The sequence below is a fragment of the Bubalus kerabau genome, chromosome 3 (assembly GCF_029407905.1).
Source record: "Bubalus kerabau isolate K-KA32 ecotype Philippines breed swamp buffalo chromosome 3, PCC_UOA_SB_1v2, whole genome shotgun sequence".
In the NCBI taxonomy this organism is placed as follows: Eukaryota; Metazoa; Chordata; class Mammalia; order Artiodactyla; family Bovidae; genus Bubalus; species Bubalus kerabau.
The window spans coordinates 152,522,941-152,546,439 of NC_073626.1; the positions used below are offsets into that span (position 1 = coordinate 152,522,941).

General features: G+C 38.5%; 1 protein-coding gene across 1 annotated transcript in view; it reads left to right on the forward strand.

Moving 5' to 3' along the window:
* The window catches only part of CPS1 (carbamoyl-phosphate synthase 1), a 121,896-nt gene extending 111,814 nt beyond the window's left edge, over window positions 1-10,082 (forward strand). The window contains exons 34-37 of the mRNA XM_055574458.1: window positions 5,407-5,466; window positions 6,191-6,303; window positions 8,140-8,269; window positions 8,988-10,082. Coding sequence (XP_055430433.1) covers window positions 5,407-5,466; window positions 6,191-6,303; window positions 8,140-8,269; window positions 8,988-9,086 — 402 coding nt within the window. The 3' untranslated portion in view covers window positions 9,087-10,082. The remainder of the gene's footprint in view (window positions 1-5,406; window positions 5,467-6,190; window positions 6,304-8,139; window positions 8,270-8,987) is intronic.
* The last annotated feature ends 13,417 nt before the right edge of the window (window positions 10,083-23,499 follow it).

Below are 23,499 nucleotides of genomic sequence, written 5' to 3' on the forward strand. Positions count from 1 at the left end.
ACCACTGTGGGGTGCCATTTCACACCAGTCAGAATGGCTGCGATCCAAAAGTCTACAAATAATAAATGCTGGAGAGGGTGTGGAGAAAGGGGAACCCTCTTCCACTGTTGGTGGGAATGCAAACTAGTACAGCCACTATGGAGAACAGTGTATAGATTCCTTAAAAAACTGGAAATAGAACTGCCTTATGATCCAGCAATCCCACTGCTGGGCATACACACCAAGGAAACCAGAATTGAAAGAGACACGTGTACCCCAGTGTTCATTACAGCACTGTTTATAATAGCCAGGACATGGACGCAACCTAGATGTCCATCAGCAGTTGAATGGATAAGAAAGCTGTGGTACATATACACAATGGAGTATTACTCAGCCATTAAAAAGAATACATTTGAATCAGTTCTAATGAGGTGGATGAACCTGGAGCCTATTATACAGAGTGAAGTAAGCCAGAAAGAAAAACACCAGTACAGTATACTAATGCATATATATGGAATTTAGAAAGATGGTAACAATAACCCTGTATATGAGACAGCAAAAGAGACACTGAATATAGAACAGTCTTATGGACTCTGTGGGAGAGGGAGAAGGTGGGATGATTTGGGAGAATGGCATTGAAATATGTATAATATCATATATGAAATGAGTCGCCAGTCCAGGTTCGATGCACGATACTGGATGCTTGGGGCTGGTGCACTGGGATGACCCAGAAGGATGGTATAGGGAGGGAGGAGGGAGGAGGGAGGAGGGTTCAGGATGGGGAACACATGTATACCTGTGGCAGATTCATTTTGATATATGGCAAAACCAATACAATATTGTAAAGTTAAATAAAATAAAATAAAAAAAAATCATCTTAACACGATTTCACTTAGCCAGAAGAATTCATATAAACTAATTCAAAAAACCTTCTTTTCTCTTCATCACCCCTTCCTGAGGCAGCTGCTGCTATGAGTAAAGGACTTAATTGAAGAAACCTTAACTCTGATTTTTCACAACAGGTTGCAAGAGAAAACTAGGGGGAAAAGAGAACTATGGAGGAAAGGCAAAAGTGACTGTGATACAGGAAATATTTTTTTTATTGCTGGTTTTTTAACACATATTTTAAGTAGCAGTTTATCACTAGCAAGTATCAACCACTTTTCAACATTTAATAAATAGATTGTGTGTGTGTATGTGCATGTGAGTGTATATACACTCTTGTTGGTTATATTAATTTTCCTAATTTTTCTTTCTCTTCTCTTTCTTATCCTACTCCTTTATGCACATAGACTGTTTCTGTCCATTCACTATTAATCCTATGGTCAAATTACCTGGGAAATTTGAAATATTTTGATAACATCAATCTCGCATAACTGGGATTTAGGGGGAAAAATCAAGATTCGGGTTTTATCAAAGGATTCTTGTTAACTTAACTATTATAGGCACTGTGTGTCTACCAAGAGCCTTTTAAAGCAAAGATCCTAATATAAGAAAGGCATAATGTAGGTTTATGTGGCAACAAAATCATCTTTGCTTTTCTTGCAATATTTCCAGCCTCTTTTCATCCCATCAGGATTTATTTAGTTTCTATGAGTGGGCAATCTGCCTTGTCTTGAAGTTTTCTGGAACACTCTTCAACAATAAATGATTTACTCTAGAGCAGATCAAGAGCCCTTCCTGTTTTTCGCCCTCTGATTGGGCTATTCAGTGATGCTCGTAGAGAGCCCCCATCCTGACATCTGTGCTTCAGCATGGCTCAGAAACACAAAGCAAGCATTTTATTTGAAAAAGACAACTCCAAGTGACATGAATAACCTTTTATCTTCTATACAGAATCATTATGAACAACCATAGAGTTGTCAATCCTGACATCCCTGTAGAGTCCACAGACATCACACCATCTTAACTTGGCTTTTGGTTCTGTAGCCAGAATTTGGATTAATGTGAAATGATAATTGGAGGAAATATATATATATATATATATTTTTTTTCACTTTTAAAGGACTTTCTTTCTTACAAATGTTTTCCAGGAAATAAATCAGCTTGCACTTTTCACCTTTAGTAACAAATGGTTTCTTACCCAGGTATTTTCATTCAGCTATTAAATCTGGGGCTACTCAGATGCAAGCTGACAGCTGTAATTTCTTTTTGTAGAGAGGCTATTTTATGTGTCACAAGTGTTCAATACATGTTTGATAGAAGTTTATAATGTGACTATGAAAGCCAACACCCCAGACCAGAAGGCAGAGTAGTTCCCTGGCTGGAAACTGCCAATACTGTCATGTCGAATATTTATCTTTTCCACTTGGGGGACAGCACTGAAACAGCTCCATAATGAGGTTCTGACTGGTGTCTGCAGGACTTAGAGGACTTGCTGATTTATTTTACTTTAAAATGGCAAAGAAAAAAAAAATTATAGTCTAGTACTCCTCCCTCAACCTTTTTCATAGTGTCTTTGGCCAAGGTTAATGCATCTTCACCTTGAATTACAAAATGAATGAAGGGTAGTCCTCTTATCCCCTCTTCCTTCCTATTCCTAAATGTAAACCCACACCAGAATCACTGGAGGGTTTGTTAAACTGCAGATCCCTGGGACCCACTCCCAGAGTTCCTAATTCTATAGATCTAGAGGTAAGGTCCAAGTTTTCATAATTTAAGCCAATTCCCAGGCAATGTTGATTCTCTGGAGGCCACATCTTGAGAACTATTATACCTGTGAAATGGTATTTTAGAAAATCGATGCAATGTTATGTTATCACATGGCCGTATATTATTAGTGACTTTTTGCTAGGAGGAAATGTAAGAGATTGAGATTAGTACCTGATTAATGTATCAACAGATCAAAAACTATGGGTTACCTTTATGGTGAGCTTCCCGTGTGCTTTGATGCTTCCTTATGTTTGTTGTGTGTTTAGCAGAGGTTCACAAGGTAATGTTCCATTTTAGGTGTGCTTGATGAAATTCAGAGGTTTATTTAGAATATTTCACATGTATTTGCTATATTTCAAGAAATCTAAAACACCAAGAAAACCTAAAATGCCATTTAATTCAGTCCCTTGCTTTCTAAGCAGAATTAAATGAGTAAAAGATTGTCCTAATCTTCTGCTTAATCTATTCTTAAAGAGACTGCCACAAAACTCATTAAATTACCTTAATGTCTTGAATTACTCTCTGATTTTATACTTATTTAATTTTATATCTAGCCATGAACTTCTTGCATCTAAGCCCATTTCTTCCTGTTGGGTCCTAAGTGGGAATGAAAAGCTACTGCCTTGGGCATGGTTACAATTTGTGTTCTAGAAGGCTGTCATGAATAACCCCTGAGCCTGCTTTAGCTGAGATTCATCCTGTTGCATTTATCTTTTCTATTTGCCAATAGTTTCTTCTCATAAAATTGCAGTTCTGGGATTGAGAGGGCCAGATTCTGAAAGAATTTTATATTTGAGCATAGTCTTGGGGTCTCTACCTAGGATTTAGATCTTTTCTCAAAAAGCCTCTACAAGTAAGTATTAGGAAGTTTTGTGGGCTGAACATTATCAAAATTGTGCAAGGATCTGGATGTTTTATCACAATTCTTAGTTTCTCTGAAACTGAAATAAGATCATATCCATGACTTTTCTCAACCATTACTAATATAATTTCTAATAGATTATAAAATATTTCCTAAAGTAACCAAATTATATCATCTGTTTACAAACTTTTGTAAATAGTTCAAAAAATGTGAAAATTTCTCATTTGAAGCAGAATGGATATGTTTTTAACACTGTACAATTTTGCATATTTGTTTAGCTCGATTACTCAGACATTCATGTTAATGGGGTCAAGGTCAGAAGTTGACGATTGGGTAGGCTACTGAGCTTGTTTTCTTCCACCCTGATCACTGTATTGCAAATATGTGCTTTTGGTCACAGGAAGGAAGTGTGTTCAGAATTAAGGAACCCTGATGGTGACAGGCAGTCCAGGAAAGGCAGGACCCAGAAATTGAATGGGTCCAGCTGGGGTTTTCAGAAGAGCACACAATTCTAAGAAAATATCTGAATGGCAAGATTGAATATTAAGGAGCCTGGTAGGAAGGAAAACATATATGAGGATGATACTGGTTTGTGTTCTAAGTGTGACAGCCAGTAGAGGAACCCAGGCTTCAGAGCTAGAGTGCAGGGACAGGAATATAGCCTCTGTGAGGCTGAAAAAACAATTCTTTTAATAATAATATTTAATTATAACTATTAATGAGCCAGCAATTGTGCTAAATTGGCAGCTTCCCAGGTGGCTCAGTGGTAGATAATCCATCCGCCAATGCAGGAAATGCGGGTTTGATCGATCTGTGAGTTGGGAAGGTCCCCGTCCCACGGAGGAAATGGCAGTCTGCTCCAATGTTCTTGCCTGGAGAATCCCATGGACAGAGAAGCGTAGAGGGCTACATTCCATGGGGTTGCAAAGAATTGGACACAACTGAGTAATCGAGCATGATCACTGTACTAACACTTATGGTGGACGTCACTCATTGAATACTCACAGGGACCCGCTGACATTTTGTTGTTCAGTCGCTCAGTTGTGTCTGACTCTTTGTAACCCCGTGGACTGCAGTATGCTGGGCTTCCCTGTCCTTCACCATCTCCAAGAGTTTACTCAGACTCATGTCCATTGAGTTGATGGTGCCATCCAGCCATCTCATCCTCTGTACTATTATTCCTATTCATCACAGAGAGATTAAGTAAGTTGGTCAAGGTCACACAATTTATTGTGGACCATCACGAAGTAGATACACTAATATCGGAGTCACTGTTTTATAAATGAGGAAATGGAGGCTCAAAGACATTAACTTTTCATACAAATGCATGATAAAGACAGAGTGAAATGCAGCTTAGTGACTCCAGAGTCCATTCTTTTGCTCTTTGCTTTACAGTAAATGCCCAACTGAGTTCCAAATGATTGACTTGTAGGGAACTTTGCATGAATTGCTAGGTCAAGGCCTAGGAATTGAAGTGCAGTCCAAACTTAGAATTCAGCAATTAGAACAGGTTGAAAGGCAGAACATCCAAAGAGGCTGATATGGCATTGAGCACCTAAGAGAGATGACTTTAAATTCTCTCTAACCAGGAAAATGATCCATCCAGAAGTAAATCCAGGGGTAAATCTGACTCTATACTCAGACACTCAATAGATTAAGCAATGAGTAAAGGAATTTGAGGTGTAAAAAGTAAGACAGTAGAAAGCAAGACAATGTGGATGGAATTTCATCTATATGAGAAAATAAGTAAGAGTTTATAATCACTCTAAGAGGATGAAACTTGTCATCTTTGAATATAAAGCACCAGGCAACACATGGAATTTCCTTTTATGACATAACAGAATGCTGTATTGCATTGCTAGTTAATAACGTGTATTTAGAAAGTGAATTTTGTTAAATTCCTTTAATTTCAGCAATCATTCCGTCCACAATTCCTTGGTGTGGCTGAACAATTACACAATGAAGGCTTCAAGGTATGTGATATTATTTTTCTTAATTGCTTTCTGTAAGCAATCTATTCACAAAAAAGAATATTAAAGAATATTGGGGAATAAAATCATGCAAGATGTGACTTCTCCATATGAAAACTATGACTAACTTTATAATTTTAAAGCTTCAATGAACTAAACTAATTAGAAAGACTAGTTTTAAGTTTTAGCACAATTCACAAACTTACTAAATTTGCTGGATAAAAACCTAGAGAGTTTTCCTAACACAGAACTGGGATAAACTTTCAATGCATTTCCATATATTTTCCCTTTTCCTGTTTCCATATGAAGTCATAGTTTCCAACAGTTACAGGCGAAACTTCTTTGCCATGAATATCTGCACACAAAGCCTGGTTCTGTAAAACAGAATGAGTCCCAAGGCTCAGGGTGGGCCTGTGGTCATGAGGCTTTATTGGTCTGATAACTGAATTTTCAGTCACCAATAACTCTTTCTTTTTCTCTCCTACAAAAGCAGTTACAGTTGAGGTTATTAATTTTTTTCTTATTGCAAATATTTTAAAAATATTTAAAATGTCTATTACTCTAGATTCTGTATTAATCTCTATTTCTGACATCATTTTGCATCTCATATTCACCATTTTTTCCTGCTCTATGTTTTAAATGACTCAAATGTCCTAATGGGTCCCTTTGCTTCATGAAAGCTTTTTCCTGATACAGTAACTGACTTTTTAAAAAAATTTAAATGCAGCTCTTTGCCACAGAAGCCACATCAGACTGGCTCAATGCCAACAATGTACCTGCTACCCCAGTGGCATGGCCATCTCAAGAAGGACAGAATCCCAGCCTCTCGCCCATCAGAAAGTAAGAACTGGGCAGGTTATTCTGAGATAACAAAATAGATGGAGAATTAGCTTTGGGAACTAGTATGATATAAATATGAGGTTTGCCAGGTGGCTCAGTGGCAAAGAATCCACCTGCCAGTGCAAGAGGCCGTAGAGACACTTGTTCTATCCCTGGGTCAGGAAGATCCCTTGGAAGAGGAAACGGCAAGCCAATCTGGTATTCTTGCCTGGAAAATCCCATGGACAGAGGAGCCTGGTGGGCTACAGACCATGGGGTCACAAAAAGTCAGACGTGACTGAGCAACTGAGTATGTACACACGCATGATATAAATATATCACCTTACCCTATTGCAAGTCTTCTAAAAATCTTTTCAGTTAACCAACTTAAAATGAGGAAATTTGTGCATGATAGTAAAGCTTCCTTCTCATGAACTTTGCTGTTATTGTAAAACACATAATGCCGTATATGTACATGGAGATATGTAGCATCTTCCAACTATTTCCAAGTAAATGTCCATCCCTTTGACGGACAGCAACCAAGATCTCAGTGATGAGAATCATGGGCCTAAAGAAAGTAATGCAGTGCTTTGCATTTTATGTCAACTTGCATTGTGTATATATGTGTATATCAAGTGTAAGATTAACCAGCTGCATTTCACTGAGGTTGTGCATCAATGAAACAGTCAATTTATTGAGAACTTGCTACTTGAAGGGCACCATGGGGAGAGATATGATAATGTCACCTATTAGATTACCTGATTTGCCATTCTTTGATCAGGTTGGTTATTATGCCTTAGGCTATTTCCTCATTAGGTTTTGTAAGACATTTATTTCAGCACACTGCCTGAACCTTCAGAAACACTGACACATTAACACATACAGAACTATGTGGTGTAGGTACATAGGAGAGAATTCTCAGTTGCTCCAGGATGTTACAGCCTACTGGATGGCTAAGTCCTAACTAACAAACAGTATATGATATACTATCTGTTAGGGCTCTTGAGAAAGTAACCTACAAATCATTATCAAATTAATAAAAGAAGGCAAATTATTCCAATGATGCTAGAAGCCTTTCTTTGTTGTCATTGTCTAGTAAATCAGTTGCGTCTGACTCTTTGTGACCCCATGGACTGTAGCCCACCAGGCTCCTCTGTCCAATGGGATTTTCCAGCCAAGAATTTTGGAGTGGGTTGCTACTTCCTTTTCCAGGGGATCTTCCCAACCCAGGGATCAAACCTGCGTGTCTTGTGTCTCCTGCATTGGCAGGAGGTTCTTTACTACTGAGCCACAAGGGAAGCCCAGAGGCCCTTCTTAGGGCTTTGTTAAACAAGAATTAGTTCTGCTTTCTGCTTTTGACATTTAAATATCTCCTAAGGTTTATCGCAGCCCAGCAACAGAATGTGAAGTGGTTTAATTCAAAATCAGGCAGCCTGTATTTCATAACATCAGCTGAGACACTAGGAAGCAGGCAGTGAAGTAAAGTTGATCTGAAGTGGGTGTGAGGGGTGGGGAGGGGAGTGGCCTTCAATGCTGGAAGAACCACCTCCTTGTAAAATAAGTAACTGTCTCTCAAATTACCAATTCTTGCTATCAGTAGCATTTTAAAGATAAAACAAATTTCCATTTGATTAATTAGACATTCAACAGCATTCTTTCAAGAACACAATAAAAATATTATAGCCCCCAAATATGTATAGTTTGAAAATCTACTTAGGAATAAAGGAGGGCAGGAGTCAGTCAATTCAGTATGCCATTGACTTGAATGATTTTGAGACTAATTTACGTTAGTAGTTTGAAAACGAATTATAAAATATACATCATCACCTGCAAGCTTGTATTTGTTTATTTCTCCAGATTGATTAGAGATGGCAGCATTGACCTGGTGATTAACCTCCCCAATAACAACACTAAATTTGTCCACGATAATTATGTGATTCGGAGGACAGCTGTTGACAGTGGAATTGCTCTCCTCACTAATTTCCAGGTATGTTCTTTTCCTCAAACATAGTCCACACAAGAGTCTTTATTTCTGTGCCTCTCTTGAGAGTACACATCTCTCTTCTCTCTTTCTTGTAACTTTCAGAAAGCAGAAGAATTTCTAAATAGAATCTAAATTAATGGTCTATTATGGTAGGTCATGGCCTGAGACAGTTGGTGATCAAGGAGTTGAGATAACCAGAAGCCATGGATAACCATGGTTCTCTCATTACACATACAGATATCCTCTAAATAAAAAGTGTGGTATGGCACGTAATAAAGATATGCAATTTTATTCTATTGTGTCTAAATGAAAGGCACCGCATAAAAGCAACAGGTTAATGGTAATTGAAAACGCAGATACAGTACAAGCACTTGTCCAGTCCACAGGAAATGATTACGAAGGCATGTTCTCTTCTACTTGAACATGATCCAACAAATTTATCACTTGGAGAACTGTTTGTCAAGACCCCTATAAATTTCTGGCCATTGTATTTTTTTCTCCCTGAGTCAGTTTTAGTTTCTGTGAATGGTGGGGGGAATAAGCTTATTCATGTTGAGGTCTGAGATACTGGAGAAAGTCCCCATTAAATAAAAATGTTTGTGTCTTTCATCCCATACCCCTTTGAAAATCAGGAACAGAAACTGTGACTTTTTGCTCCTGCTTCATTGAACATTCACTTTCATTTCATGTGTTGCTAAGATTCCTACCCTCATATTTTCAGGTGACCAAACTTTTTGCTGAAGCTGTGAAGAAAGCTCGCAATGTGGACTCCAAGAGTCTCTTCCACTACAGGCAGTACAGTGCTGGGAAAGAACTATAGAGAAATAGAGACACGCTGTCTCCATTCTTAAATCAACCTAAGCCACTTTTTATCTAAAGGAACTGATTTGCAGCTTTCTTTTCTAGAGACAAATATTGATACCAAACTTTATTTCAGTATACTTAGGTGTGCCTTAATATTCTTTTCTTTCACAATTAAATTGTTGTCAGTCACCTTTTAAAAATTTTACTTAGAGAGGCCTCCCTAAGTAACTGTTCTTCATGAGAGCCTTCACTTATTAATGCCTTATTTTTGGTGGGCCAAGTTTATCTACGTGCTTCTTTGCAGCTAACATTGTATAGTGCTGATTAATGATGATCAAGGTAGAAAAAATTGCTGCTCTGTCTTCTGAACTCTTTCTATATATCCTTTACAGACACTATTGTCGTTTTTAAACAGCATCTGCCATACTCAGGATACTTTCACATAACAAGGCAGAATACTCTAAAAATGGTTCAAATGAAATATGGATTTAATTTAAGAACTCCTCCATCGTGATGTCTGTATATTGTTGCTTTTCAATAATCATTCTCTCTGGCTTATACAGGAATATCACATCCCCTCCCACAGAGCTGAAATTGAGAAGTGAGGCAGAGGTCTTTAAAGTATGGATTTATTTAAAGGATACTGGTTTGCAATTTGGTGTTTTGTAGTATGTCAGCAGATGGTAGATACCACTGAGGTTTTGTTCTTGTTTCTCTTTGGATTTTTAACCTGAGCCAAGTGAAATCTTCAGATTTATGCCATCTCTGCCACCCTCCTCCTTTCTGCCCACTTTGGAATAACTTGGAAATTATGTTCGAGTACAGAGTCTGTTGATCTACTGAGTCCCCTGATGCAATGTTAAGTTTTGTACATTTTAGGCACAAAGTCCTTGTTCCTTCTCCATACAAGAAAAATCTTTCCTACAGGGCAGCCTTTGTCACTTTTAAAGTTTTTGTGTTATTACAAGTGCTCTAATTGTGAACTTTTAAATAAAATACTGTTGAAAGAGAAGACAGTGGTATTCTTGCATTTATTTATTCATTTATCTTTACACTGATCCTCAAAATCTGTTCATTTCTCGATGAAACAGGGCTTGGTACCAGGATTATATCTTTTTTTATTCTTTTTTCCACACAAAGCCCTATAGGGTATGAGCAAATTAATATTAAAAATAATGAAGTTTAAGCTGTTCATTTCTCTTTTTTTTCCTCCTCCCATCCCTTGCTTATAAATCTCATTAAAAATTCATTCTCTTGTTACATGGTTATATACTACCTTTGATCTGCAGCCTTTCTTTTTTAATATTTATGTGGCTGCCTTAGGCCTTAGTTGCAACATGCAGAATCTTCGTCGTGTCACGCGAGATCTTTTGTTGCAGGGCACAGATTCTTAGTTCTGGCACACGGGCTCCAAGCTGCGTGAGCTTCAGTAGTTGTGGTGCACTGGCTTAGTTGCTCCATAGCATATGGGCTCTTAGTTTCCCTTTCAGAGATCAAATCCACGTCCCCTGCATTGGCAGGCAGGCTCTTAACCCCTGGACCAGTATGTCATGCCCAGATTCTTTCAAATATATAGCTAAAATCACATACTGACCAAAGATTTCCATACATATATAATAAATTAAGCTTAAAAAATGTCTTGTGTAACACAGAGAAAAGTATTTGAAGGCAATCAGAGGCTGATCCATATTGTCTGATAGACAGTATCAAGGGCCGCAGTGACACCATAGCTAGCCTAGAAATACCACCTAAGACACGGATTTGTAAAGTTTCTAAGATAATGAGGACAACATGACTTTTATCCCTTCTCTTGATGTAGATCTACACAAAGTCTTTCAGAGTTGATTTTATCTTATTTCCCTCTTTTTATGGCCTTGGTTGAGACCTTCATTACTTCTTCCTCACAAGATCTTGGCAATGCACTCCATGATCATCCATTCATTTTCCTGAAAATATTTAATGAGTTTATAAAAGTTTTAGTGTATAATATACTATGATCCCTCCTACACTGACTAGTCTAGTACTTTTCTGATGCTGTATTACTTTGCACCATCATATCACGAGCACCAGCATAATAAGTAACTATTGGTAACATTATGGAGTACCTGCTATTCCTCAGGTTGTTCTAAGTCCTATATATGAGTTAACCCATTTAATCCTCAAAATATCCCTATGAGTAGGTGCTATCATCTCCACATTGCAGATCAGATCAGTTCAGTTCAGTCGCTCGGTCGTGTCCGACTCTTTGCGACCCCATGAATCACAGCACGCCAGGCCTCCCTGTCCATCACCAACTCCCACAGTTCACTCAGACTCACGTCCATCAAGTCAGTGATGCCATCCAGCCATTTCATCCTCTGTCGTCCCCTTCTCCTCCTGCCCCCAATCCCTCCCAGCATCAGAGTCTTTTCCAATGAGTCAACTCTTCACATGAGGTGGCCAAAGTACTGGAGTTTCAGCTTTAGCATCATTCCTTCCAAAGAAATCCCAGGGCTGATCTCCTTCAGAATGGACTGGTTGGATCTCCTTGCAGTCCAAGGGACTCTCAAGAGTCTTCTCCAACACCACAGTTCAAAAGCATCAATTCTTCGGTGCTTAGCCTTCTTCACAGTCCAACTCTCACATCCATACATGACCACTGGAAAAACCATAGCCTTGACTAGACGGACCTTTGTTGGCAAAGTAATGTCTCTGCTTTTGAATATGCTATCTAGGTTGGACATAACTTTTCTTCCAAGAAGTAAGCGTCTTTTAGTCAAATACCAGAAATCAAGTAACATACCCAGAGTCACAAAAAAATGCAGTTTCATTTTTTTTAATATCTTGTATTTTGATGAAGACAGATATGTAAAAGAATTCATTTCTTATGGTGAAGAAAACACTTGCCTGCAGACATCAGGGAAATGCTTTTCCAGGGAGATGCCCTGTCTTATACCATGTGTTGTCATTCTCCAGGTAGACAAGAGGATAAGGACATTAATTTGAAGAAATTACAAGCAGTGTGGTATAACTGGAGCTCAGGCTATGTTTGAAGAGAAAGGACTAAGGGTTGAGGTTGAGACTGAATTTTTGGTTGTACGTGTTTGAATCACACAGAAATTTCAAAACTTTTTATTTGGAAAGAATTTTGGACTTAAAAAATTGCAAACATAAAAATTGTTCACATTTTATCCGGATTTACCTATCGCTAATATTTGATCCCATTTGATTTATTATTGCTTACTCCATCTATCCTCTATCAATCAATCTATTAATATCTATCACCTATCTAAATACACATATGTATATGCATACTCAGAGGAAGAGAACAATTACACTTTAGCCAAAAGTAAGCACACTGTTAGTGACCAATTTCAAAAGGTTAACTCATAATTTGAAACAAACAGAATTGCTTGCTGAAAGTACCAAATATTCAAAGCAATTGAAAGTGAAAGTCACTCAGTCGTGTCCAACTCTTTGTGACCCTATGGACTATACAGTCCATGGAATTCTCCAGGCCAGAATACTAGAGTGGGTAGCCTTTCCCTTCTCAACGGGATCTTCCCAACCCAGGAGTTGAACCAGGGTCTCCTGCATTGCAGGCGGATTCTTTACCAACTGAGCTGTCAGAGAAGCAATAGTTAAGGTTTATACTGTGGAAATTTAATAAAGGCTCTCAATTTTTATATTAATTTGAACAGACTATTTATAAAATATGATAAAATGGTAGAGTAATAATAATTAATCAAGCAGTATTGTTTCTAAATAATCCCTATATTTTTGTTCCTGAAATTAAGGGTTTTGGGAAAACAGATGACATACACTCTCTCCAAGGTGCTGAAAATGAAATTATATTAATTTTTGTTTGTGTTACCTTTGTGTTTTCCAATATTCCAACCTTTAAGAAAACTAAACACAAATTCTGTATTCAACAGTTTGGTTGGAGGAGGGAAGTGGAAGCAAATGAAAGCATATTTGTGTTCAGATTTGGCAAGTCTTTGTCCTTTTGGAATATTTGTATTTTTTAATATAAACAGGTTAACACATTTTAAAATGTCTGAATCTGTTATGTATCACAACTGCATACAACATGGGGGCTATGTCTGTAAAGGGGAATAGGAATTGAAGTAGCTTTTTCCACACTGAGAATTTAATAGCAGGGAAGCAGGACCAGCTCTAGTGGGTGGGGTGAAAAGAGAGCTCAGCCAGCTTGTGAAATGAAGAAGAAAGAGGACTAAAGAATGATCCAGTTAAAGATGGAGGATTTTATGGCTTTGGAAAGGTAAGTATAATATTTTAACTGTACTTCTGTTAAACTTTCCTCTTAAACAGCATTCCTACTGGAAACTTTTAAAAACAGCTACTACATTCATGTATCTCAACAGCTGCAGGTACTTGAACCTCAGCTTCCACAGTGTCCACAGCCACTTGAACAATGAAAGTGGAAATTATCAGAGAAACAAACCAAGGCTGAATGCAGTTAAGTGCTCTGTAATTACACACCAGTATTACCATTTGGCTGCTGGTGCAGCCCCCTGCAGGCACAGGTGCCACGAATACTCACACCCAATCAAATCCACAAAGACCTTTCATTACATATCATTCTAGACAACCTTAGCTAGAAAAAGACTGGCTTAACTTTCTTTCCCTTCTTTCTCCGTTTCCTTTTCCTTTGTTCTTATATATAAAAGTTCTCTTTTCCCTAGTGAATATTACTGTGCTATTTTATGAGATGCTGTTGCAGTTGGTGAGTGTGAAAGGAATGTGGCAGGAGCAAGAATGTCTATCCTCCTGAGTGGCTCCCTAGGTTCTGTGAAAAATTGGTAATAATTGTCCCTATTTCTCTTGTGCATAATGTAGGGTGCAAGGGTTCCAGGAAGAGAGTTTAAGTACCTACAGCTGTTGAGATCATGCAGTAATGGAAAAAAAAAAACCCTCAGCAAAGCAAAATTTGCACCATTTGTGAGAGCCCCTTGTTTCTGAAAGATCATTTTTTGAGTCTTTACAACTTTCATTTTATAAAGGACTTGTGTTCACAAAGAAAACTATTGATTGTTGACCAAAACAAAAAATAGGCTTTTCTGATAGCAGTAAAGGTTCACTTTCTCTCTCCTGAAACTACCAGCCTAGCTAATTATTTCTGTAAGGTGTTTCCTAGAAGAAACACACAAACCCCAGAGAAGTGCTTTTGTTCATCAAAGGAGGCAACACAGCAGTCTCATACACACAAAAAAGTCAAAGATGCTGTGTTCCCAAATGACAATTTCCCACACAAATCTTAGTGCTGCTGGCAGCTGTAATGAAGACCAAGATATGAGTACATAGAAAGGAGAAAGAATCTGAAAGTTCAAAGCAAGTTATTAAAAAAGAGAAATAATTTGAAAATGTATTTTATTAATAAAAATACATTCTAATATCCAGTGTCTAGATAATTGTATTTTTCTTTCTGAAATTTAAGCACATTCAGTAATCTCTTTCATACTCTCTCTTCTACCTGCCTATGCAAGGTCCTGAAGGATGAAATATAGCAGGGCATTGAGGTCATTAGCATAAAAGAAATATTCTGCTAAGTGTTTCCCATAACTCTTTACAAATTTTCACATAGAATGCTGCAAAGGAAATTTATATGAAATAATTTAATTAGACTGTAACATTCATTTTAATCTCTCCATTCAAGAGGATTTACATATGGATCCTTTTTAAAGACTGTTTTCCAATTAAACTAAGGACATAATGTCATATTATTTGCCAGGTTTGATACACTTTTCTTCCCACTCATAATTAAAATATATAGGGAGCTTCAGGGGGAAAATGGTCTCATTGCAGTAAAGATGTGAATGAGTAGGAGTTTTCAGAGATTTTCAAAACCATGAGGCACAAGTATTTGATGCAAATTAAGTTCATACTTTATTCATTATATCACAATAAGACAAAGCAATACTAACTTTCACAACACTGGGGGAGCCTCCAGAGCAAAAAAATATTACCTTGTGCTAAATCTATCATTACATGCCTTGATGTACTCTGTGAAGTCCTAGTCTTTTCAGAAGTAACTCACTCACTCTAGAGTCTGATTCTGTTGAAATCTATAGATCTGTGGGGCCATAGGGACCTATAAGGGCTTCCCTGGTGGCTCAGCAGTAAAGAATCCACCTGTAATTCAGGAGCCACAGGAGACCTGGGTTTAATCTTTGGGTCAGGAAGATCCCCTGGATGAGGGCATGGCAACCCACTCCATTATTCTTGCCTGGAGAATCCCATGGACAGAGGAGCCTGGGGGGCTACAGTCCATAGGGTTACAAAGTTGAACACCACTGCGGTGACTTAGCTCACATGCACTCAGGGACTTCTAAATGTAAACAGATGGTACTTTGTAGACTGATTTGTCAGAGAATGGTCCTTGGCTTACCCTGTTTGTGTTTTGCCATGCTAATCTCTCTGGAAAGGTGAGTTCAAACAGATATTTTTAGAAATACATGAAATACATGGTTCTTTGGTTACTATATTTGTACTAATGTCATTATGACAGGGTTGCTTTTAATCAATGATGATTTCCTTTGATCTATTGGGGCTATTCCACTATCAATTATTTCAGATCATCTCAACACCTATTTTCTTTAACCTGAAAGCTAAAGCTGAGAGCCAGTTGCGAGTCTCTGATTCTTATGCAGATCGATGGAAGGTAGGGGCATACTTGTTCTATTGACTATTACATTTCTGGAACCTAATAGGTGTTCAGAACTATAGCTTCCACACAGTTTTGACTCCAAAAAATGATTGTGGTACAAAGTGCTTCATCAGAATAATTGTTTTCTGGTCCTCCTTTTGAGTTATAAGTTCCTATCTCCTCCCTTGGCTTAAGGGAGGCCCACAATGGCAACCCACTCCAGTACTCTTGCCTGGAAAATCCCATGGATGGAGGAGCCTGGTGGGCTGCCGTCTCTGGGGTCTCACAGAGTCAGACACGACTGAAGTGACTTAGCAGCAGCAGCAGCAGCAGCAGTTTACATCGGGCCTCCAGTCTTAACTTCACTGTTCATATATTCAGGGGCTGGAAGAGTTTGTAAAGGAAACCCTGAAAACACTAATTTTCCAAAATCTTCAGTCAACTTTCCCCTCAAGATTATCATAGATCCAAAGAATCCTCTTCAATCTTAGTTATTTCAGTAATCTTATCAATACTTGCGTATATCTCTGTGACCATGGTGCTTGACTCTTTGTGACCCCATGGACTGCAGCATGCCAGGCTTCCCTGTCCTTCACTATATCCTAGAGTTTGCTCAGATCCATGTCAACTGAGTCAGTGGTGCTATCTAACCATCTTAGGTGTTTATCAACCTCCAAAAGTTATATTTAATCTGTACCTTCATTTACTCTTTCTCCATTATAGTTTGTTCATGACCACTCATTTACCATTTTTCATCTTTTTAATGGCTTGTTTTAGAATATTTCATACAGAATAGTAATGCAAATATACTTTCTGGTAGAAAATAGATAATTTTGGAGTATGTAGTTTCTTATATATAGAATATCTATATCACCTTTCTTTAGTGCTTTGTGTCTTAAATTCATTAATTAAATTCACAAACATTTATTGAGTATTTATAAATAAAATACAGTAAATTTGGACTAATGAAGCTTATAGTTTAGAGGTGGATGAAGAGAATTTAAAGATAACTACTATAGTGCAACTTGATTAATGCTGCCATAAGAAAGTTCAGGGTCTGTGTGAACACTTGCCTGGGTGGATCCTGGCAGGCTTCCATAAGGAACATCTAAACTGGAACCCAGGGGATAAGTAAGAATTTTCCAGGTGAAGAAGTGTGGTGTGTTCTACAGTGTGTATGCACAGTGAAAATAATGTGTGTGAAGACCTTGAGGCAAGGAAATATATTGAGTTTGAAGAATTGAAGGCAGCTGAGTGTGACTGGAGCACTGTGCAGGCAGGGTTGATGGTAAGGCTGAGAAATAGCTCAGACTAAGACCTAAGTGCCCTGGAAGCCATGTTAGAGAATTTGGACACTTTGCTAAGGATAGCAGGAAGCTGCTGAAGTTTTTTTTTTTTTTCAAGTTAGAAGGTGACATAATTGCTTCAGTATTTTAAAGAAAGTCACTTTGACTGCAGAATTGAGACTGGACTGAATGAACCAGGATTGGAGGCAGAGAGTAGTTAAGAGGCAAATACAGTGATCTGATCTAGGAGACACACACACACACACACACACAGAATCACTTGGACTAGAATAGGAAAGAGAAAGCAAGAAGAAGAATGATGTATTGATATTTGGGAGAAACAACTGTCATAATATGTTTGGATGACTCAGAGAAGTTACTCAGATTCAGAGCTGCCTGTTTGCCCGAGCAATAGGTAAAAGGTCATATGATATTTTTGGCATTAATGAACCCAGGAGTTAGTGCTGAGTGTTGGTTGAAGATGGTACATTCTGTTTTAGGCATGAGATTTTTCAGGTGTCTGTGAAAGGCAGAATTGAAATGGTGTATTTGAGTTTCAGTTCAGTTACTCAGTCATGTCCGACTCTTTGCAACCCCATGAACCGCCGCATGCCAGGCCTCCCTGTCCATCACCAATTCCTGGAGTTTACCCAAACTCATGTCCATTGAGTTGGTGATGCCACCCAACCATCTTATCCTCTGTCATCCTCTTCTCCTCCTGCCCTCAATCTTTCCCAGCATCAGGGTGTTTTCAAATGAGTCTGCTCTTCACATCAGGTGGCCAAAGTATTGGAGATTCAGCTTCAACATCAGTCCTTCCAATGAACACCCAGGACTGATCTCCTTTAGGATGGACCGGTTGGATCTCCTTGTAGTCCAAGGGACTCTCAAGAGTCTTCTCCAACACCACAGTTCAAAAGAGTCAATTCTTCCGCACTCAGCTTTCTTCACAGTCCAACTCTCACATCCATACATGACCACTGGAAAAACCATAGCCTTGACTAGATGGACCTTTGTTGACAAAGTAATGTCTCTGCTTTTTAATATGCTATCTAGGTTGGTCATAACTTTCCTTCCAAGGAGTCCCCAAAAATAAAGTCTGTTACTGTTTCCATTGTTTTCCCATCTATTTGCCATGAAGTGATGGGACCAGATGCCATGATCTTCGTTTTCTGAATGTTGAGCTTTAAGCCAACTTTTTCACTCTCTTCTTTCACTGTCATCAAGAGGCTCTTTAGTTCTTCTTCACTTTCTGCCATAAGGTACGGTGTTATCTGCATATCTGAGGTTATTGATATTTCTCCCAGCAATCTTGATTCCAGCTTGTGCTTCCTCCAGCCCAGCGTTTCTCATGATGTACTCTGCATAGACGTTAAATAGGCAGGGTGACAATATACAGCCTTGACGTACCCCTTTTCCTATTTGGAACCAGTCTGTTGTTCCATGTCCAGTTCTAACCTTCCCTGCATATAGGTTTCTTCCTGACATGCATATAGGTTTCTCAAGAGGCGGGTCAGGTGTATAAGCAGTGGTTAAAAGCCAGACTTGGGAGTCTTCTTGGGTTTAAATCCAGGCTCTGACACTCAGTAGTTGTGTGATCCTGAGCAGATTATTTAAACTTTTCATACTTCAGTTTCCTTTATTAAATGGGAATAGTAATCCCTATACATAGGCTTGTTGCAATGACAGCTGTGATGATAAGATTGAGAAAATGTAAATTAAGTACTCCAAATAGTGCTGAGTACAGTGTAAGTGCTGTGGTAAGTTTCAGTCATTATTATGATTGTTGTTGATGTTATTTTTTGGAACATCTAAATAGAGAAGTCTAGTGGGCAGCTGTATGTTTATTTTTAAAAATTGGTTATTAGTAGGTACCCATCTTATTCAATATATATTATATTCTGAGGGGAAAAGAATCCTAAAGGGGAAATTCTAATAGTTATTACTGACCTTATCATATTATAAAAGTGAAATTCATATAATCTTAAAATGTTTAGAGATCTCTGAATAAAAAAGTATTCTAGGAAGAATTATTATTTTTCTTGGTTGATAAGAAAATGTATTTCAGTATCATAGTATGCTTCTTTACCACTAGCACCAAATGGGAAACCCTAATAAATTTTGATATTTTGCTAATAAGATTGATTCAATTTAAAATAATTTTGATATGTCCATTAAAAATAATGCAATCGTATTGAACAAAACTATGAAATTAAAAAGAGTAATTTTGTTGCATAATTTGGATTTCTGGAATGACCTCAGTGACAGTTTGATAGATAGTTTCTTTGCACGCTAGGATTGGGCATTATACTTATTCACACCGTGGCACACTCTTTTCCTGGGAAGTGTGGTTACTTTGATTTGAATGTTTTGATTATGGTAGAAGTGGTCCTGAATGAGCCCAAATGGAATTTAGATTTTTATGAGAAGGAGTTTTGACATGTTGTAATAGACGTAGTCAGACAAGTGTTTTTTGGCCTGTGTTGGCATGAGATGAGTGTCAAGCTCACTATTCCTTTAGGCTGAAGGATATTAGTAATGATGTTTTAATACGGTGAAAATATTTTGAGCACTTACTCTGTATCCTGTGTTAATGTTTAAATTATGTGATGCAGGAGGCACTGGTGGTAAAGAATCCACCAGCCAATGCAGGACACAAGAGATACAGGTTTGATCCCTGGGTTAGGAAGATCCCCTGGAGAAGGGCATGGCAATCCACTCTAGTATTCTTTCCTAGAGAATCCCATGGACAGAGCAGCCTGGCAGTTTACCAGGTCCAGAGGGTCGCAAAGAACTGGACACGACTGAATAACTTAGCATGCACACATGACCTAATTTTAATGTTCACTCCATCCCTAATTTACAAATATGAGGAGAGGTAAAGAGACTGCCTGAGGTCAAACAGAAGTGAAAGGAGGAGGCAGAAAGAAGCAGCATGTTTGGGAAGGAGATGGAGCTGCAGGGGAGAGAATCAATGAGAGCAAGGGGTAGATCAAAGAAGTTGACAGAGGAGGGCAGAAGGGGAGGAAATGCAGATGAAAGAAGAATTGGACATTGTCTGAATACTTATTTAGTTGCATGAACTGATTTTTGTGTCCAGGTGAAGATGTCAATGAAAATATGAATTATGGTCAGAAGCTATGGGAACTGAAGCTCTTTCAATTGGCCAAGGGGATAAAGAATTCTTCCAGGAAAGCAGTCAGCTTGTATGGACTCATTTCTTTTTAAAAAATATTTATTTATTCATTTATTTGGCTGTTTTAGGTCTTGTGTTAGCACATGAGGTCCAGAGCACACAGGCTCGGTAGTTGTGCCTGTGGGCTTAATTGCCCCTAGACATGTGGGATCTTAGTTCCCCAACCAGGGATTGAGCCCACATTGGAAAGTGGATCCTTAACCACTGGACCATCAAGGAAGTCCCTGGACTCATTTCTGAATACGTGGGGCATGTACTCTGAGGGGGCAGCAATAAAGTAGAGTCAGAGACCCATGTTTATTGAGTTGAATCCCAAAATGGATGTGAAATCTGCTTATAAATGTGAACTGACTTCTTTAGAGCCTGGGGACTTTGAGGTTATGTGATGGTAGAATGTCATATTTGATTCCTTTGTGGCAGAGCCATCTATCATTTTCTGTTGTGGTTATTTATCCATTGCTGCATAACAAACTACTCCCAAACTCAGTGGTTTTAAACAATGTTTTATTGTATCTCATAATTTTGTAGTTTAGATATTTGGGCCGGATTTGGCTATATGATTCATCTGCTTTTGTGGCACTGCTTGAGGTCACTTTGTATACTCAGCTTGTAGTTGGTTGGGTTGGTTTTGAAGGTCCAAGCTGGCTTCACTCAATAGATAGTAAGAATGAATGGAAGCTGGACTCAGTGGAGACTGCTGACCAGAGCACCTATATTTGGCATCTGCAACATGTGATTTCAGGGAAGTTGAAGTTCTCACAAGGTAGTTGGGTTCCCCCAGAGTAAACAAATGAAAGACGTAAGGAGAAGCTCTTGCCTTATGACCCATCCTTGGAATTCCCAGTTTATCACTTTCTTCTCCCCATTGAAATTGGTCAAATACACCAATAAGGCAAGCTCAGATTCAAGGAGAGAGAGAAATTAAACTCCACCTCTTAGTGGGAGAAGTAGTAAAGAATTTATATCTGTATTTAATTATCACACACCCCTAACTCCTATTAGATAACTTGCAAATTATTTCAGTTGATTCATGGGCCTGAAGACATCTGTGCATCATCACCGTCATGGCTGCAAACACTATTCACAATGCAAATATTATCAGCAGTGTGTGAACAGTATTTTCTTATTTGAAGACAAACCCAACTCTCCCACAGTACAAAGTAATTCTGTTGAAGGTTAGGCGATACTTTAAAGTCAACTGAGGTCAAGATCTATAATAATAGCAATTTTGACGGACTCAAAGTAAAACAGAGAATCCTTGCCAGAAATCTCTATTTGTAAAAGGCTTAAAAAGAGACAGGCAGGGAGTTCTAAAACAGCTGTGTAGCTACAACTAGGAGCGACTTGTCATCTGGCAGTAACTATTACTTTGGACATGATCTACCAAAAAGGCACCTACATAGAGTCTACACACATATGGGGTTTTATGGTATTGATCACAGCGGTCTGTGACAGTAAGCATGGTATAGGCTTTAGAGAAATGAATGAACATGTATATGTGCATACTTTTCTATCCTATAGCCAAGTGAGGGAATAGGAGTATCATGAGTAAAATTTGGATTTCTTGGGTTTAAAGTATGTCTTCACCATTGACTGGCTGTGTAACTTTGGGAAAGCTGCTTAAACTCCTTGTGCTTCAGTTCCTAGGCCACAGGACTGGAAAAGGTCAGTTTTCATTCCAATCCCAAAGAAAGGTCAAACTACCACACAATTGCCCTCATCTCACACGCTAGTAAAGTAATGCTCTAAATTCTCCAAGCCAGGCTTCAACAGTATATGAACCATGAACTTGCAGATGTTCAAGATGGATGTAGAAAAGGCAGAGAATCAAATTGCCAACATCCCTTGGTTCATTGAAAAAGCAAGAGAGTTCCAGAAAAACATCTACTTCTGCTTTATAGACTATGTCAAAGCCTTTGACTGTGTGGACCACAACAAACTCTGGAAAATTCTTTAAGAGATAGGAATACCAGACTATGCTACCTGCCTCCTGAGAAACCTCTATGAAGGTAAAGAAGCAACAGTTAGAACTGGACTTGGAGCAAAAGACTGGTTCCAAATTGGGAAAGGAGTACATCAAGGCCGTATATGGTCACCCTGCTTATTTAACTTATATGCAGAGTACATCATGAGAAACACCAGGCTGCATGAAGCACGAACTGGAATCAAAATTGCCAGGAGAAATATCAATAACCTCAAATATGCAGATGACACCATCCTTATGGCAGAAAGCGAAGAAGAACTAAAGACCCTCTTGCTAAAAGTGAAAGAGGAGAGTGAAAAAGTTGGTTTGAGGCTCAACATTCATAAAACTAAGATTATGGCATCTGTTCTTATCACTTCATGGCAAATAGATGGGAAAACAGTGGAAACAGTGACAGACTTTATTTTGGGGGGCTCCAAAATCATTGCAGATGGTGACTGTGGCCATGAAATTAAATGACACTTGCTCCTTGGAAGAAAAGTTATGACCAACCTAGACAGCATATTGAAAAGCAGAGACATTACTTTGCCAACAAAGGTCCATCTAGTCAAGGCTATGGTTTTTCCAGTAGTCATGTATGGATGTGAGAGTTGGACTATGAACAAAGCTGAGCACCGACGAATTGATGCTTTTGAACTGTGGTGTTGGAGAAGACTCTGGAGGGTCCCTTGAACTGCAAAGAGATCCAACCAGTCCATCCTGAAGGAAATCAGTCCTGAATATGCATTGGAAGGACTGGTGCTGAAGCTGAAACTCCATTACTTTGTCCACCTGATGAGAAGAACTGACTACTGGGAAAGACCCTGATGCTGGAAAAAATTGAAAGCAGGAAGAAAAGGGAATGAGAGAGGATGAAATGGTTGGATGGCATCACTGACTCAATGGACATGAGTTTGAGTAAACTCTGGAAGTTGGTGATGGACAGGGAAGTCTGGCTTATTGCAGTCCATGGGGTTGCAAAGAGTCGGACATGACTGAGCAACTGAACTGAACTGAACTGAATTGAAGGAGGGTTGGTGATATAGTATCTGGTTTATAGAATATTTTAGTTCAGGTAAATAATATAATCCATGGAAAAGAAAAAGAAAGATAAACCATGGAGACTGCTACAGCAAAATATCTGGTACATAGCAAAACAATTAATGTGTCAGTTCTTAAATTACTTTTTTAAGAATGAACTGCAGATTTCTGGGGTCAGTTTAACCTTTTGTGGATATAAGGGTCATTAAATCCATAATGTCCTTGTTAAGGGACAATCTCACTCACAACAGTTAACTCAAAACAGGATCTGACCAAATCAGAATGAATTTTGAAATG